At 45.0% G+C, this 19,657-nt stretch overlaps 1 protein-coding gene across 4 annotated transcripts in view; it reads left to right on the forward strand.

Moving 5' to 3' along the window:
• Positions 1-2,312, forward strand: part of dmxl1 (Dmx like 1) — a gene marked incomplete at its 3' end in the record, with an annotated part of 327,508 nt that extends 325,196 nt beyond the window's left edge. For all 4 annotated transcript variants that reach the window (XM_084323717.1, XM_084323718.1, XM_084323720.1 and 1 more), the window contains exon 51: positions 2,076-2,312. In XM_084323717.1, coding sequence (XP_084179843.1) covers positions 2,076-2,312 — 237 coding nt within the window. The remainder of the gene's footprint in view (positions 1-2,075) is intronic.
• Between the last annotated feature and the right edge of the window lie 17,345 nt (positions 2,313-19,657).

The raw sequence follows: 19,657 nt of genomic DNA on the forward strand, positions 1-19,657 counted from the left end.
TGGACAGTAAGGTAATTACAACCTTGTATATAAAAGAAAATTGGGAGAAAGAGTTAGAAATAGAGATAACAGAGGAGGAATGGTATAACACATGTAAGATACAACAATCAACCACAGGATCAAGGATATGGAGGGAGTTTGGGTGGAAAAACATAATTCGATTCTTTATAACGCCAGAAATACAGGGCAATTACACACCAGCACAGAAACCATGTTGGAGAAAATGTGGACAGGAGGTAGCGAACCACACACACATATTCTGAGGATGTCAGAAAATAAGAAACTATTGGGAAGAGATAGGAGAGATAATAAATGAAATAGTAGGATACGAAATACCCCAGGCAGGCCAAGTATTGTATCTGGGGAACCTATCGCAGGAAGGAATTCAGGGGGAAGACAAATAAATAGTTGATTAAGATACTATTAGTAGCAGCCAAGAAAGCTTTGACTAAACTGTGGTACAGAGTAGAAGCACCGACGAAGGAACAATGGACAGAGATAATAGATGGGATACAGGAAATTGAGAGAATCACACATATGCTGAGGTTGCAAGAGGAGAAGTTTGAGTCAAAATTGGAAAAGTGGGAAGAATATAGGAAGAAAAAGAACGACACCACAGAAGAATGAAAAGGAAACAAGAAAATAAATGGAAATGGAAATAAACAATGTAAATATAGAATGGACCGAAGGACTCATGTCACAATTTTTTTTCTTTTCTCATTTTTGTCTTTGTTTTTTATTTTTATTTATTTTTGATACTATGTCTTTATCATTTTGTTTGTTGAACTGTATTGTCTATGTTGTTGAAAAAATGAAGAAAAAAATGAAGTTATTAAAAAAAAGAAAAAAAAAGGCTATGAGTGACTCACGCTGCAGTCCATGCAAACTGGTTGAGATCTTGTCCAGTCGTCGCCATCGCAACAAGATGATGAAGAGCAGCTTCAAGGTTGGACCTAGTCTCTTCTTCCTGCTTCAGCTGCACCGTGAGCCACTTCCTGCTGCACCGTGAGCCACTTCCTGCCCCTCCGTGAGCCACTTCCTGCTGCACCGTGAGCCACTTCCTGCCCCTCTGTGAGCCACTTCCTGCTGCATCATGAGCCACTTCCTGCTGCCCGGACGGACGCCTGCTGTTGTCAAGAGACAGTATGTCGGATGCAGTGGCCTTTTTCTTGTTCCCAAAAGACCAAGAGTAGAGGTTTTCTCACCCAGTGTGGAGGGGGGGGGGGGGGGGGGGGATTGGGAGGGCGAGACATCATCAGCATCCTGTTGCCCCCCCAGCCACAGTGTAGCTCTGCTGCCAAGGGAGGGCGGGGGGGGGGGCAGCCTCATTCTGCTTTCTTGACAGCTGGAAAAGTCTTATCAGCTCTGTGGGTTATGTCCTTGGTGGGTCGTCTCTCCGGAATTAGTTTTGGCTGGCACTGGCAGGCATTCTCAGAAAGAGAAGACTGCCTTCTGAGTAAAATGCCACATCGATTTAAATTCGGTTTTGAGTAGAGTGAATTTGAACAACTCCGTCCAAAATGACTCAATGGTCCTCTGCGTGGAACGCAGCAAGTGTCTTATTCAGTTCATTGAGGCAGGTCTCAATCTTGGTCAATCTTTGAGCCAAAATCTTCTGATAGCCATCCACAAGCTTCTTATAGCATAGCCAACCACATACCGCAAGTGCTCCAAAGCCGAGTAGCATGAATGTGATAATCCAGATGTCTTTCGCATCTTCAATTTCCTGGGGTCTTCCCCTCAGACTGACTGTGTGTTTGTTTCCCTCTGCAGGTCTGGAGTCTGTCCACCCAGTGTCTGCTGCACAGCTTCCCCTCAGACTGACTGTGTGTTTGTTTCCCCTCTGCAGGTCTGGAGTCTGTCCACCCAGTGTCTGCTGCACAGCTTCCCCTCAGACTGACTGTGTGTTTGTTTCCCCTCTGCAGGTCTGGAGTCTGTCCACCCAGTGTCTGCTGCACAGCTTCCCCTCAGACTGACTGTGTGTTTGTTTCCCTCTGCAGGTCTGGAGTCTGTCCACCCAGTGTCTGCTGCACAGCTTCCCCTCAGACTGACTGTGTGTTTGTTTCCCTCTGCAGGTCTGGAGTCTGTCCACCCAGTGTCTGCTGCACAGCTTCCCCGGTGAACACGCCCGCCAGTCCCTGTTCCGCAACCTGGGCACGGGCGTCATGCAGCTGGAGGCGGGGCCGGCCAATCACGTCTTCTCCTGCGGCGCCGACGGCACCATGAAGATGAGGATCCTGCCAGACCGCTACAGCGTCGCCAACAACAACTACCACGGCAACCTCAAGAACGACGTCAAGTTCATTATATAGACCACGTGGTGGGGGGGGGGGTAGGGGAATATGACATGGGATACGAGGAGAACGCCGGACGTCGGCAGGGTGAACGCCAGGTGTGTTTGATGACGGGAGGACGGGAGGAAGTCGTCATCAAACCGCAAGGAATATGCCCGGGTTATTATGAAACGTTCCTGGAGAAAGGCTTCTTAACGCCCCGTTATTGTCCCGTTTGAAGAATGGTGTGAAGTTCATCACATCCGTGACAAAACTGTATCAAAGAAAGCCCACGACGGGACATACAAGTACCTTGGTGCTTTCTGTACCTGGATTACCAGCCAGACACAGCAGTGTCCACGCCGGGGGGGGGGGGGGGGGGGGCAAGGTCACGACCCAGTGAGGACAAACTGTTAAGAGACAGGAACCCAGTGGGAACATTGTCCAAGATGAAACTGTCTCACCTCCTGGCCTACTGTCTCACCTCCTGGCCTACTGAGCAGGGCCGGAGGAGGCCACTCTTTGCACAAAGACTTCGGGAGAAGCAGGAGCTGAGAGAGACCTCTCGCGCAGTATCGGCAGCTCTCCAGGGACTGTTGCCTCCCTCTGTTGCCTCCCTCTGTTGCCTCCCTCTGTTGCCTCCCTCCGTTGCCGACCTCTGTTGCCGACCTCTGTTGCCGACCTCTGTTGCCGACGGGCGACGTCAGTATTTACTCCAGTAAATCTCTCATAATATCTCAGTTTTTCAATCTCCGCAAGCTGTCGTTTCCACTTGTTTATAGTTGTGCAACCAAGTGGACTGTGTTTAACCCTTTCACTACCACACTACAGTTGGTTAACCCTTTCACTACCCCCACTACAGACGGTTAACCCTTTCACTACCCACACTACAGACGGTTAACCCTTTGTAGTGTGGTGGTGAAAGGGTAAAACCCTAGGTCCGGGTTGAACCATAAAAAACCACAAGGAATCAATGGACTTTGAGCAGAAGCTGACTCGTCCTCTTAAGCAACCAAAACACAGCGCTGACAGAATCTGCATGAAAATGGAGAGGGGTCACCCCTGGTGTGGAGAGAGGTCGGAGGTCACCCCTGGGCTATTTGTACAGAAGGAAGGCGATCACAGCAGTGGAATCCCGTCTTCTAGTATGGAATTATCCGGGGAGCTCTCCTGGAACGGTTGGAATTCCGGGTTGGAATGTGAAGTGCGTACCGTGTGTAGAGACTATAGTAGTGGCATCTTGGTATCTAGTAGTTAATCTACATGGAGACGTGTAGACCCTGTACCCTATAAGGAGGAGTTTGTACGGGGGCTTGTAGCTCACGCTCAGACTGTACACTGGTCCCCCGCTTAGCGCAAGGCAATAAGGCCAGTTGGAAACTTATGAAGCACATTATATCCAGTCATAAGGGTTCTTGGCTCCTCGCCAGACAGCGGTGCAGTCGAGAGCCGTGCTTTCAAGGTGACCATTTCCACTAGATTCAACCGGAATCTTTCCCGGTAAATTTTTAGAGATCACACGAAGTCCTATCGTATTACCTACCGTTGATGTTTCACGCACAGAAAACCTTGTTTGCCGGTTTCTCCTCTCACTCAAAACAATGAGAAATCACTTTCTCATCAAACGTCCCCCGAACCTTCGCTCTCATCCCAGTCCACCTCGTCCCTCTCCTGTCATCCACCTCCTCATCCACCTCATCTCTCCTGTCATCCACCTCGTCTCTCTCCTCTCAGCCACCTCCTCATCCACCTCATCTCTCCTCTCATCCACCTCGTCTCTCTCCTCTCAGCCACCTCCTCATCCACCTCATCTCTCCTCTCATCCACCTCGTCTCTCTCCTCTCATCCACCTCCTCATCCACCTCGTCTCTCTCCTCTCATCCACCTCGTCCCTCTCCTCTCAGCCACCTCGTCCCTCTCCTCTCAGCCACCTCCTCATCCACCTCATCTCTCCTCTCATCCACCTTGTCTCTCTCCTGTCATCCACCTCATCTCTCTCCTCTCATCCACCTCGTCTCTCTCCTCTCATCCACCTCGTCTCTCTCCTCTCATCCACCTTGTCTCTCTCCTCTCATCCACCTTGTCTCTCTCCTGTCATCCACCTCATCTCTCTCCTCTCATCCACCTCGTCTCTCTCCTCTCATCCACCTCGTCTCTCTCCTCATCCACCTCGTCTCTCTCCTCATCCACCTCGTCTCTCTCCTCATCCACCTCCTCATCCACCTCGTCTCTCTCCTCTCAGCCACCTCCTCATCCACCTCATCTCTCCTCTCATCCACCTCGTCTCTCTCCTCTCATCCACCTCCTCATCCACCTCATCTCTCCTCTCATCCACCTCATCTCTCCTCTCATCCACCTCGTCTCTCTCCTCTCATCCACCTCCTCATCCACCTCATCTCTCCTCTCATCCACCTCATCTCTCCTCTCATCCACCTCGTCTCTCTCCTCTCATCCACCTCGTCTCTCTCCTCATCCACCTCGTCTCTCTCCTCTCATCCACCTCATCTCTCCTCTCATCCACCTCATCTCTCCTCTCATCCACCTCATCTCTCTCCTCTCATCCACCTCGTCTCTCTCCTCTCATCCACCTCGTCTCTCTCCTCTCATCCACCTTGTCTCTCTCCTCTCATCCACCTTGTCTCTCTCCTCTCATCCACCTCCTCATCCACCTCATCTCTCCTCTCATCCACCTCGTCTCTCTCCTCTCATCCACCTCCTCATCCACCTCATCTCTCCTCTCAGCCACCTCGTCTCTCTCCTCTCATCCACCTCATCTCTCCTCTCATCCACCTCGTCTCTCTCCTCTCATCCACCTCCTCATCCACCTCGTCTCTCTCCTCTCATCCACCTCGTCTCTCTCCTCCTCAGTATCATGGTTTAAATTGGATTATACCATGGCATTACCATCAGTACCGTGGTTTAAATTGGATTATACCATGACATTACCATCAGTACCATGGTTTAAATTGGATTATACCATGGCATTACCATCAGTACCGTGGTTTAAATTAGTTTATACCATGGCATTACCATCAGTACTGTGGTTTAAATTGGATTATACCATGGCATTATTAGTATTTGTATTTAAGTACAGAGGTGCTACCATGGTGATAGATTACCATGGCAGCACCGTATCATGGCAAAGCTGAAATGACCATAATCCTACCATGATGCTCTTTGGTAAGGGGTGCCCTGGGCTGTTAGGAGACACAGGGGCCGTCCTGAACCCCAGGCCGTCCAGATACATAACAACATCATCCTACCATGTAGCATTCAAGAAACAACCAGCCACCGCACTAATGCAGGACAGATGCAGGACAGGGGGACGTGTTCTGTGGCTCTACGAGGCTAGACGTCGCCTTACAATATTGTGTACAGTGTTCGTATATGGTGGTGGTGGTGGCCTAGATTTAAGCAGTGGTATTATTATTAAGTGTCCTTAATCGCTGATAACTGCTTATGCCATACTGGCACAGTGCAAAGTACTGTTGGTAATGATGATGATTATGATTATTATTGGTCGTATTGAGTTGCACAAAGTAGCTTTAATTTAACGACAAAGCCCTTCGGGGAGACGGGACACCCAGAGATGATCTGTCTGTATTTCTGCACCATGTTGTCTAATGTTGATGTTGTTGATGATGATGATGATGATGATGACCTTAACATGTAGCCTGATTCAAACTTTGCTTTTGACTATTAGGAAGGCTCTGATTTTAATGGAAATTGTTTTGGTATGGAAATGGGAATTCTTTTTCTTTTTATATATATATACAACAATGCACTTCCCTTCTTGTGTCCCGAAAAGCTGATTTCCAAACGGACCAGGATTGACGACTGCCTTGTTAAATATATCATTGGATTTGCCTTCCTGCTCATCTTAATTTAACTACACAAACCTGCTGGTTGGCTTTGCCTGATTATAGTAATTTTCTTATCTTTTTTTTTCTTTTTTTTTTAACCATTCAAAATAATTTTATATCATCAAATAGTACATTGCCTTCAGGACATGCTTGCAGATGTAATCCTGGCCAATGTATATTGTGATGTATTTCTTCCACATAATAAAGGAAGGGGTTTAAGTAAAGCACATAGTGTCACATTGCTGTTTTGTCCTGAGAAGTAGAACCAGTCTAGCAAACTAACCCATAAGTCCACACTGCGCTGGGCTTTCATATCACTGGGGGAGAAACTGGAGACAGACTTTGCAGATAAGTTGTTTTATTGCATTACTGTATTGCATTACTGTATATATACATAGACCAATAAAGTAGGCATAACATAAGTAGTATTAGATAATGGTGTCTAATGACACCTCTCTTCATGAAGAAGATACTTCTGTGAAAATCCCAGTTATATTTATGAATTGTGGTGTTTATATTTAGGAATCCACCTAACACCACTGGTTGCATTTGATGCAGATGTGGTGTTGTTTTCTCTCTCTCTCTAAGGTTGCCATTTTATTTGTGTGCGTTGGCTCATGATTTGGGCCTGAACCCAGAACGCCGCACCACGTTGTCCTTCCATTCAAACGGTCGGACAACTAAATGTTTTACTCATCACTGCAAAGCAATTGGAGAATAAAAATATTTTATGAACGTCAATGTTTTGTTTTTTTTACCCCACCTCGCCAAAAGAAATTATTCTAGACAGCATGGTGGTTTATGGTCCATATCAACACACCTGGGTGGTAGGGCTGAGCCCGAACGTTCGGACCTTCGTTCGTTACGTTGGTGTTCGAATTCTAAATCAACATTTGAATTTTTTAAATTAAATAAATAAATGTGTAGGCTATATATATTTATTTTTTATGTGTATTCATTCTGTTTAAACGAATGGGGTTTTTCTTCACAGTTGCAGATAAAGATTAGGCTACACTAATATTATACTATTATAGTATATGACTCGTCATAAAAATGTAAATAAAACATTTATCATAAATGATGTAGCCTATCTGCATCCGCTCCATCAAGACGTCACCATCACTTTCGTACCAACCATGCCCTTATTGGATTATTTATGTTGACGAAACTGATAAGTTATAATTCAAGAAAGTTGATTTAATAAGACTCATTCACCCCGATTAATCAGATTAATCACTTTATTCAAATTGAGGATTTAGTTTGAGGATATTTTATATTAAAAAAGAAATTATTTATTAAAACGAAGGTTTGAACATCCGTTCGAAAAACCCTGATGAAGTTCGAAGCCCAAAAACAGGCTTCGGGGAAACAGCTCTACTGGGTGGAGACTAGACAGCAGGTGTTTCATGGTCCATATCAACACCTGGAGACTAGACAGCAGATGGTTCATATCAACACCTGGAGACTAGACAGCAGATGGTTCATATCAACACCTGGAGACTAGACAGCAGATGGTCCATATCAACACCTGGAGACTAGACAGCAGGTGGTTCATATCAACACCTGGAGACTAGACAGCAGATGGTTCATATCAACACCTGGAGACTAGACAGCAGGTGGTTCATGGTCCATATCAACCCCTGGAGACTAGACAGCAGGTGGTTCATGGTCCATATCAACACCTGGAGACTAGACGGCAGGTGGTTATAGGTCGTGTAGCTCCGCTCTGCGTCTACTGGAATACATCCCTGTATCAGTACTAGCACTGAATAAATCTCCACATGCACCTTTTTTTTTTTTATCCACTTTTTCTCCCATTTTCTATATTTTCTCCCATCCCAATTTCGTATCATCCAATTCAACCCTCCCCTGTCACGAACGCTGTTTCTTGCCTCCCACAAGCCGGCTGCAATGTGGACTAAGTCATACATAGCACAAGTCCCCTCCGGTACTTGAGGTAACAGCAGTCGCAGCTCGATCTCTCAGTGGCGAGGAGTAACACGTGGGAGGCTCATGCTGCCCCCGACACTTCCTGATTCTACTGCGCAGGCGCACCAACCGACCTGTAGGAGTCGCTGTCCACAGCGCCCGATCCCCACCCATCAGTTTCCCACCCCCTAATACGGCCAATGTGTATTAGTACGGACGACCAGCTAAACTGAAAGCAATGTGGAGCGCTGGGCTCGAACAGGCGAGCCCAGCGTCTCCGCATTCATGGCGAGCACCTTGCCCACTACGCCACGTAGCCGCCCATCTCCACATGCACCTTTACACACCTATCCGCTCCTCTACATAAGCAGGGGTGTGGCCATACTAACAGCTCCTTCTTTGTTTTCACCACGGCGAGTGTCTGTATACACCACTTTGAGATTAGTGAAATATTGAAGAGGAGCTGCGTTGACATTATTTCTTGTTTTTTCTCTCACCAATTTGGGTGGTGTCACTCGTGACCGCCTGGTGGGGTCTCGATGCTGCGGCGTCATTGGCCTCTCCAGGCCCCCTTTTCCGGGGGGGTCCAGTCCCTTCCTGGGTCTGGGTCCTCCTTCGCGCTCCGCTGCTACGGCCTTGCCACAAGGTTGGGTTTTTGCCCTTGACCCCGTGATATTAGGGGTTGTAACAGGGTTTTTATTTCTTCCCGTTCGTTCCCTAGTGGCGTGTGGATTGCGCGTTTGTGTAGTCGTGGGTTCTTCTGTGGAAAGTAAGTCCCATGGTCTGCTCACCCTGTGCGTTTGAGTTGCTAAACTCCTCTTCGCACAGTCGGATCCGATTCCCTCCCGTCCTCCACTAGGGGGGTCCGGGGGCTCGGGTCCTCCCCGGTTCTGATGGTTGTGGGGTGCCTCAGCGGCTACATTTGTCGAGCTTCCGCTCTGCTCAGCTCCTGTATTCCAGTAGACGCAGAGCGGAGCTACACGACCTATAACTTACGGTTATATCTATAACCATAGTTATACGAGTGTAGTGGCGCTCTGCGTCGGACTCACTGAGGACCCCGTGGTCTTCGCCTTTGTGGTGAAAGACTTGGGAAGGAGCTGTTAGTATGGCCACACCCCTGCTTATGTAGAGGAGCGGATGGGGGTGTGGCCAGGCGGATAGGTGTGTAAAGGTGCATGTGGAGATTTATTCAGTGCTAGTACTGATACAGGGATGTATTCCAGTAGACGCAGAGCGTCACTACACTCATATAACTATGGTTATAGATATAACCGTACGTTCATGGTCCATATCAACACCTGGGTGGAGAGACTAGTGAAGTGACCGACCTTTTAATCAACCAGAAGCCACTGCATCATTACATGTTAGTCTGGACTTGAAAGTAATGCTTCCTCTTTCGATCTTGCAAATGTGAACTATTATTATACAAAAATGTAAGGATGTAATAATAAAAAAGTCAACTGTATGTGACACGGCAACATGTCATCTTTGAGCACTTGGCCGGAAGCAGAGGCAACCTTTCTATATAGACCACCGCAACACTTACGGTACTTTGAGCTCACGGGAGTGGGGGGAGGGGAAAGAGCGATAAAATAAATGAATGTTGATTAGAGCGTAAGTGGTTGTAGCTACCTACTCCCCAGGGAGTCTGGACAATCTGCGCACGCGCCAGTCGGTGAGTAGGTGTGGAAAAGTGACTAACCTGTTAAACTGCAGCCCTATTTTCAGAAAATCTGCCTAAGTAAATGGAAGATTGCTCCACTTCTACAAGGTCAATTTGCATGTTCTTGGTATCTCGGAATATCTATGGACCTCAGGGAATGTATTCTGTTTAGATAGTGTCTGTTACCATGCTTGAGTAAATTGTGATGAAACCAATGGAGAATATTAATTATATTTTCTCTTTGCATCTTTGACAGTGAATAACACCATGCTAACATTGAGTTTGGAGGAATTTCGCTCACTGAGCTCATGCAGTGCCTTCTTGAGATCAAGTTTACAAAAAACCTAAGCAAATGAATAAAGGAGAGATTTATAGTGTTTTTTGTAGATGCAGTACAGAATTTTGCCATCCGGACACGTGCAATTTGAATTATAATGCATTTGAATATCAGAATATCAAAAAGGAATATCATACCTTTTTCCGATGCAATGCACAGAGAATTCACATTATTCAGAGAAATTCTCTTATTTTCAAAAGAAAATGTTATCATTGGTAAACAAAGGTAGTGCTGAAAATATACACTTTGACTGCTGTTTTGATAGGCTTACGGTCTTTACTCTTGGCTACATTTGAAAAAGAAACATTAATACGGTCTGTATTGATCGACTTATGACGAGAAGTCATCCAATTGGGGGACCCTACAGCTTAACAGGCTAATAGTTCGGCCGTGAAAGTGCTGATCGATTTGGGATTGGTCATCTTTTCCTGAGCATTATTAGCAGTGAAGTGTTAATAATTCAATAATCCATAGGATTAGCAGATGAATAGCCAGTTCTTTATTTGTTTTAATTTGATGTGTACTTGTATGACATGTATCAACATGTCATACAAGTAATATTCATACTTGTGTGGTGTATGCGTTTTGGTTACTCACCCAATATGTGTGTGTCTGGTGAACCCACAACATTATTGGGATTTTAAAACAATAAAGCCATAACCATTTATGTAAAAAATACTTAATACTTAATGTAGCACCTGTGTCACTAACAGTAACAGCTGTTCGCCACAGACCAGTTCTAGATTCGAATGAGGAGAGGAGTAATATAGACAGTTAAAGGAATGGCAGGCCAGAGACAAGGTTATAACAATGACCATTATTTTATTCTCGACAGCGCTAGCTAGACAATTACAATACATACAAACGTAAAGTAGTAAAGTATCCCTTTTTGGTTATTTTCTTAACCACTCCCTCTTTCAGGAAGGTTAATTCGATATCAAGTCCTAGGTTGATTGGATCAACACATTAGGTTAGGTTCAGACGTCTCTGAAAGGGTACAAATTACGTTGAACGTTTGCATGTTTCAACCATACATTTCCATTTATAAAAAAAAAAAAATATCATTTTAATTTTTTATTTTTTTACCTCCTATAATAGTGGGGGTCACGGCTCTCTGACACCGTTATTTGGGGGTCGCGGCCTGAAAAGTTTGGGAACCCCTGCACTAGCATATGTGAACATTCCTCACATTCCATATTAAACTCTCAAAAGCAGTCAAAATGTATATAGACCATGTTCTTATCATACAGCATATCAATACAACCATAAGTACTTCTGAAATGGTCTCTCTCGTTTTCATTTAACCAATTTGGGCTTTAGCATTGAGCTAGCATGACTCGGTGAACTGCATTATTTAGCTGATTAGCATTGAGCTAGCGATTCTGCACATTCAACAGTGAGACAGCACAATATTGATGAAACTCACCAAAACCGCTTCTGGAAGTGGTATGCTCTTTAACTGCAACAACCTCTTCGGTTTTGTAACAGGGGGAATCTTTTATGACTGTTTGATGACTATTTCGTGGCGCTAGTTCATCTCGGTTCAATCAGCATTCAGCTCTTAACACAATCGCGGCCACTGCTATGAGTCTAATTATTCTCAAGAGGACCGGGAAATGTAAACAGACGTGGGGCTGTTTGTACAGCTAAATCTATACTTTATAGTATTGATATCTGTCCATTCTCATTGTCAATTGAGTCCATAAACCGTCCCTTCAAAATGGTTTAAAGAAGAAAAAAATTTCATCAATAGGTTCTCATTTTATAGCGCCGTGAATATAAGCTTTATACCGGATTTGGTCTAGTATTTCCTGGAAGCCGAGATACAGGGCTAATAGCTAATAACGTTAAATCCAATGGCATTTCGGTTATAGATACCCTCCAGTTAAAACTACTCAAACTGCATATGATCGGTACGATCCTCACGCATGTATGCATGAAAGGGGGGGGGGCGGGGGACGTCATTTCTGATTATCGATTACCAATAACCACATTAGCCACATAGGCCGAACGCCTGGATGGCTATCAAAACAAGGCCCGATCGGGATGTACTTTACGTGAAAAAGATCTTACCGTGGTCCGGTGGGATGTCCCTGAGCATTTCCCCGTTATCGATCGCCATCTGGTAGATCGATATGTCCATTGGCTGATGATAAATCCCCTTATTGCATGGTGAAATCTGCGATCCAAAATGTAATCCAAGCTACAGGCTACACATCTAGAATCCTGCTAACTGAAATCTCCATTGAAAGTAAAAAAAAAAAAGACTGATCCGTTCAGCCACAGGGCACACTGCATTATCGCGATAGCGCCCCTAAGAGGATCTGGCCGGTATTGCACCTTCTCGAATTCATAGAGTAGGGTAAATCTGCAGTGCCGCTCGGCGACCTTGAATAGGTTATTAAAATGGAATAAAGCCAAAACAACCTTCCCACGGAGATATCCGTGCCTCTGTCCACAACGCATTGATTCGAAACACGGATTTATACGTGGCCCGTCCCGAATGTGTTAAAGAGCACCTACGGGAGGCTGCAATTCTAAACTGGCCACCGTAAATGTCCAAACCCCCCACCCCCTCCTAATAGACAATCTCCTCCCCACCGCATGTATATATTCTCTCCCCGCCGTATATGTATATTTCTCTCCCACCCACCCCCTCCTAATGTACAGTCCCCTCCCCATCATATGTATATACTCTGTCAGGATCTAGGGGTAACAGTACTGTATATTTGAATACCGCTTATGTCACAAATGTATCAGTACTAAATACCTATATGTCCCTATGCCATAAATGTCATGTATGTTGAGTGTCATAAATGTCTATATGAAATGAAAATGGGGGACCCTGATGTAAACGAGACGAAAGTCTTTCTCTGGTCTGCATCCCCTTAACAATTGTGTGTATTGAGCCGTACTGTATTGTACCCATTCTGCAATCTGTTAAATAAAGTTTTCATTCATTCATTCAGCTGCGTCAGTTTCTGTCAATCTATAATCTCATCTGCCATATGGCAAGGCTCACCTGCCCACCCGTAAGGCAAGGCGTGAACTGTTGTGACACCTAACTCGCGTCTAGGGGTGCACCGATATATCGGTCGGGTATCGGTATCGGCCGATAAGTGCCTTGTTGACTGCTATCGGCCTATCGGCCGATAAGCTCAAATGTGCCGATAGCAGTCGCCGATAAATAACCATCAATTTGTGTAGCGTCAAAAGGCAAAAAAAAAATTCACCCGCCGTCCCCCACACACACACAAGCTACTGCATCAAAGTTACTACTTATGATTAACAAGGCATTCGTTTTGTGGCATTAACGTTATATAGTTAGTGTTACACGGACAATAACATCAGCATATTATTATTACCCATAGCAGCAAGGCATTACTCCGAGTCCGTTCATAGCTCAGTTCCATTCCGTTGCAGCATGAGCTACCGGGAGGCAGAAGACTAACGTTACTGGTGAAAATGTGATTTACGTTGGAATACTCCTTTGCCAACTTGCTGTACTTTGCTTGCAGGTCTGCAGCCATTATTGCTGGATTATGAATAGCCCCAACTTTAGCCAACGTAACGTTATGGCTAAACCTTTAACATTAGTTAACGCTAGCTTTCGGTTAGCTGTTCAATGCTAATAACACAACCAAGCGAACCCATCAGAGCTCCCCATCAACACCGCTCTGTCGGGAGGATGGCATTTAAGAAAGTATCTGCTGTTAAAATGACACAAACATGCGTTTTGTGGCATTAACGTTATATAGTTAGTTACACGTTCAATTACATCAGCATAGTATTTACCCGAAGATAGCAAGCAAGCCGTTCATAGCTCGGTTCCATTCCGTACCCAACTACCCATTCTGCAATCTGTTAATAAAGTTTTCAACCAGACAAATGTATAGAAAGGCTTTGTTTTATTATAACATTTGTTGCAGTAAAATCATTGTGTCTCGTTTGGCCATCCTGTGGAGCGCGCTGGTCGGTGGGCACTGCCGGGCAGCTAACGTATTAGCTTGTTGTGGTTCTGAGTTTGACTCGCATTCTCGCAAGCAGAACAATGGCGGCATGCCCCGAAGTAGAAAATGAATAAACGCTTGCCGATTGGTGGTAAGAACAGCAGGAGGTGGGTGCTAGCGGTGTGGCGTAATTAGCCGAATCGACTGTCGATCAAAATGGTTCCATTGCATTGGTTGAAAGCTCTGGTTGAGAGAATAGTATCCCGCTGCAGGCCGCCAGAATGGTTCCATTGCATTGGTTGAAAGCTCTGGTTGAGAAAATAGTATCCCTCTGCAGGCCGCCAGACGATACTGGGAGAGGGATAAGGATACCATAAACATACTTCCTGTCATTTAGAAATATGATTTTATAGTGAAAATCATTACCAAAACGTCCGGAAAAACCTCACGGGAGCATTATAGACTGTCATACAAATGTACAAATGCTATAAGGTGGCAAGAAATGCACTATAAACAATACTTTGCGGCGTCGTTTCTTGAGGCTAATGCTGGCTAACAGAAGCTAGCGCAAGAAATGACGCCGCAAAGTATTGTTTATAGTGCATTTCTTGCCACCTTATAGCATTTGTACATTTGTATGACAGTCTATAATGCTCCCGTGAGGTTTTTCCGGACGTTTTGGTAATGATTTTCACTATAAAATCATATTTCTAAATGACAGGAAGTTGATAAACTGGGCGGAATAGCTTTGAGCTAACGATCTTTGCCGATGCATTCCATTCTAAACGTAACGTTAGTTGTTCAAAACATTACCCGTCTATATAATTTGTTCCTCAACGTTATATAGACGGGTCATGTTTTGTAAACTAACGTTATGTTTAGAATGGAATGAATACATGGGTCGGGAAAGATAGTTAGCTCAAAGCTAATCCGGAAGGGCAGCTAACAGTAGCTACCGTCTGTAACTGTGATGCATTTTCTGTTTGCACTCCAATGTTCACCAAAACACACACCCACACACGTTATAATTTGTTCCTCAACGTTATATAGACAGGTCATGTTTTGAATGGAATGATTACATGGGTCGGGAAAGATAGTTAGCTCAAAGCTAATCCGGCCTGTTTAACCACTAGCTTCTGTTAGCTAATGAAGGCTAATGCTGGCTGAGCAAGGAAACGAACAGTAAACGTTTTTACATGAAATACAGCCCAAAAACCCTGCTGACAAACGTTTGCTTATTAAATACATTCTATACTATAATAATACAAACGTTTCATTGCCTCTCTGTGACGACAAAGTTGTTTAAATAAGGGGAGAAAAGTAGCTAAAACCAATGTATTTGGATGGGACAGGAAGTACCATTGGCAACAGGAAGTCAGCCGGAAGTGCCTACTTTCAGGTTGTGCAAGTGGAGAATGGCGGCATGCCCCGAAGTAGAAAATGAATAAACGCTTGCCGATTGGTGGTAAGAACAGCAGGAGGTGGGTGCTAGCGGTGTGGCATAAATTGGCCGAATCGACTGTCAATCAAAATGGTTCCATTGCATTGGTTGAAAGCTCTGGTTGAGAGAATAGTATCCCGCTGCAGGCCGCCAGAATGGTTCCATTGCATTGGTTGAAAGCTCTGGTTGAGAAAATAGTATCCCTCTGCAGGCCGCCAGACGATACTGGGAGAGGGATAAGGATACTGTTACAAAGGATCAGATTAAACCGAATATATATATTTATTGATTGATATATATTGCATAATATTTGTATATCGTTTGATATCCCTTGTATATTCCTTGTACATATACACGGAATATCCCTTTAGCCTAGTACAGACCATAATATTTCATTCTCCTATTGGACAGCGGTCCACAGGCGCCAAGGCCATGCCTCCAAAGTCAGGTTCAAAGTCACCGCCGGGGACATGCCTGGACATGAATGGTATTGCGCAAGGATATGAGACAGGAATAAAGCTGGTACTAGTTTATTCATCTAAGCGTATAAATACGGCGCAGGTGAATACAGAAGTATGTTACCCAATAAGTTGAAGCCTCACCCACGATACTACGTGCGGTGAAGTATGGCCTGTTTGGCCCCAAATAGAGCATTGAGACCGCGTGCGAATTAATAACTGAAGTGTCAGAGTTTGGCGCTATACCGTCGAGTGCGACATATTCTATTAAGTCAGTAATAGTCTAATTGTGTATAGTGTATCGTGCGGCTAAAGTTCTACAGTGACCAGCATCACCAACGTTTCCTCGTATCAGCTAGAGTGCTTATCCAGGCTGGGCTGCTTTCATGGCGCTTTCACCCGAGGAGCCCTAGACGAGGACCGTGTGGACATGTACACTGGATTATCTACCCGACGACTGCATAGCCCTTTACGGCTGGATTATATTTGCTTTTGGTCCTGTGATTAATGGAGCGGAGAATCGCCGACGCCCACAAGTGTGTGGGATTTACCCTGTGAGGAGCTACGTCGAGTCTGCCCCTCAGAAGCCTGAGGCAGGCTAGCTTTCTTCCCTGTGGAGCTACAGGCTACGGAGAACAGCTGTATTCGTCTGTGGATCAAGATCTTATTGCACCGTCTCCCGTACTCTGAGTCTCCTTATCATCGTTGACCCAGACTCTATTACCGACAGATCCTCTACCCTTGCTGGCTTACAACCGGGGGGACCCTTCCAGTATCTCCCGCTATATTACTAGTGTACCATAGATATAATTCCCTAAGATTCAGGTTGTATAATTACCTCCTGCGTAACCAGAGAATGGACATTCGTTATTGATTTGCCTACGCACATTCCTTTGCCTTATAAGCGCATTCAAAGTGAAATAGAGAAGTATATTATGTACCTTTTGCTGCAATAAATACTTAATTACAACTTTGTGTGGAACCGATTTCATTGTGGGAAGTGTTCATCATTATATATATCATGTACTGTATGGCCAGTAATTAAAGTGCATAAGACGGTAGTGGTTTAATGATACCATACTTATCAATACAGTCAGGGAATTGTACCCCTCAGTTACAGATACCATAAACACATTTCTTGATGTTTCCTTTTTTTAAGTAAGTAAAGAGGCCTACAAATACAAACATACACATACAAATATACAGTAGTTTCATTAAAAAAAAAAAAAAAATAAAAAAAAAAAATATTAAAAAAAATTACAAATACTTATTTTTTGCCACAAGTATCGGTATCGGTATCGGCCGATTGTGTTAGTTGAACAATCGGTATCGGTATCGGTGGCCAATTTTCATATCGGTGCACCCCTACGTCGCGTCATGAGGTAACTTAAAGGGGCAATGAGGCAATTCAGAGGATTTGGTCAAAACATTGCTAACCTCATGAATATACATATAACCCAATAACATTAACTATTTATGTTCTTACACAATAGCATTAACTTTATGTTCTTATTCAATGGCATTAACTATGTATGTTCCTATAACTAAATAGTTATGAATCTGAAACCTGGGTTACATTCACCTCATCCACCCTTCTCTACTCCATCTCTCCTTCACCTCATCCACCCTTCTCTACTCCTCCATCTCTCCTTCACCTCATCCACCCTTCTCTACTCCTCCATCTCTCCTTCACCTCATCCACCCTTCTCTACTCCATCTCTCCTTCACCTCATCCACCCTTCTCTGTTTCCTTTCAAAAGAGATCATGTGCCATAAGTATAAAGTATAATAAATTGCAGATTACTTTGGGTATGCAATTTTCAGTTAAGTAGATACGGTCGATTTATGACGAGAACAGCAGGGACCCGTTTGGCCACGAAAATGCCGATCGACTTGGGATTGGTCTATCCGTGCTCAGGAGACTCGGGCGTATATAAAAAGGTCTATTGGATCATGTCTCCAGCACCTCCACAACACTCACGCCAAGGCTCTCAACATTCATTAATTGTATTCCCCCGCACACTCCCATGAGCTGAAAATACCGGGAGTGTTGCGGTGGTCTATCGTCATTCACTGCCGTTGGCAAGACAGACCGAGACGGGTGGATGAGGTGAAGGAGAGATGGAGTAGAGAAGGGTGGATGAGGTGAAGGAGAGATGGAGTAGAGAAGGGTGGATGAGGTGAAGGAGAGATGGAGTAGAGAAGGGTGGATGAGGTGAAGGAGAGATGGAGTAGAGAAGGGTGGATGCGGTGAAGGAGATGGAGGAGTAGAGAAGGGTGGATGAGGTGAAGGAGAGATGGAGTAGAGAAGGGTGGATGAGGTGAATGAGAGATGGAGGAGTAGAGGAGGGTGGATGAGGTGAAGGAGAGATGGAGGAGTAGAGAAGGGTGGATGAGGTGAAGGAGAGATGGAGGAGTAGAGAAGGGTGGATGAGGTGAAGGAGAGATGGAGGAGTAGAGAAGGGTGGATGAGGTGAAGGAGAGATGGAGGAGTAGAGAAGGGTGGATGAGGTGAAGGAGAGATGGAGGAGTAGAAGGGTGGATGAGGTGAAGGAGAGATGGAGTAGAGAAGGGTGGATGAGGTGAAGGAGAGATGGAGTAGAGAAGGGTGGATGAGGTGAAGGAGAGATGAAGGAGTAGAGAAGGGAGGATGAGGTGAAGGAGATGGAGGAGTAGAGAAGGGTGGATGAGGTGAAGGAGAGATTGAGTAGAGAAGGGTGGATGAGGTGAAGGAGAGATTGAGTAGAGAAGGGTGGATGAGGTGAAGGAGATGGAGGAGTAGAAGGGTGGATGAGGTGAAGGAGAGATGGAGTAGAGAAGGGTGGATGAGGTGAAGGGGAGATGGAGTAGAGAAGGGTGGATGAGGTGAAGGAGATGGAGTAGAAGGGTGGATGAGGTGAAGGAGAGATGGAGTAGAGAAGGGTGGATGAGGTGAAGGAGAGATGGAGGAGTAGAGACGGTGGATGAGGTGAACGAGAGATGGAGGAGTAGAGACGGGTGGATGAGGTGAACGAGATGGAGGAGTAGAGAAGGGTGGATGAGGTGAAGGAGAGATGGAGTAGAGAAGGGTGGATGAGGTGAAGGAGAGATGGAGTAGAGATGGGTGGATGAGGTGAACGAGAGATGGAGGAGTAGAGACGGGTGGATGAGGTGAAGGAGAGATGGAGTAGAGAAGGGTGGATGAGGTGAAGGAGAGATGTAATACTCTTCCTTTTCTCTCCGGAGATCCTTCTGCTTCTGGACGGGCCTCGTTTATCAAACTGTCAACAAGACTTGTCTGTGTCGCTGGGCGGAAGGAGACGTCAATCCCAGCGCGCGGTGGGAAGAACTCAACAAATCAAGTTTCTTAATGAATGAAGTGAACTCTTTTAAAACCAAGAGGTCGTTTAATTCAATTAAACAAACCAAGATTCTTAAATTAAGTGAGCTGTTCTTTTGAAACCAAGCAGTCATTGATTTGTTTAATTTAATTAAATTACCGTTTGGTTTTAAAAGAACAGTTCACTTAATTTAAGAATCTCTTCAGTTTGCCTGTAACTCATTAGCATTTGTTAGAAATGCTAGTGGAAGTTAATGGGGTTTGTCAGGATATAGCTGCTCTATAATAGTCAAATGATTATGAAATTGATTGGCAGAAGTTTGATAAACTTGATTTTCCACACAAACCAAGACACTGGCCACCGGCGACAGACTTCTGGATGGATTTAAATGACTCTCCGTTTGTGATCAATCAGCTCTTT

Source organism: Notolepis coatsorum, assembly GCF_963971535.1.
Source record: "Notolepis coatsorum genome assembly, chromosome: 10".
Taxonomy (NCBI): Eukaryota; Metazoa; Chordata; class Actinopteri; order Aulopiformes; family Paralepididae; genus Notolepis; species Notolepis coatsorum.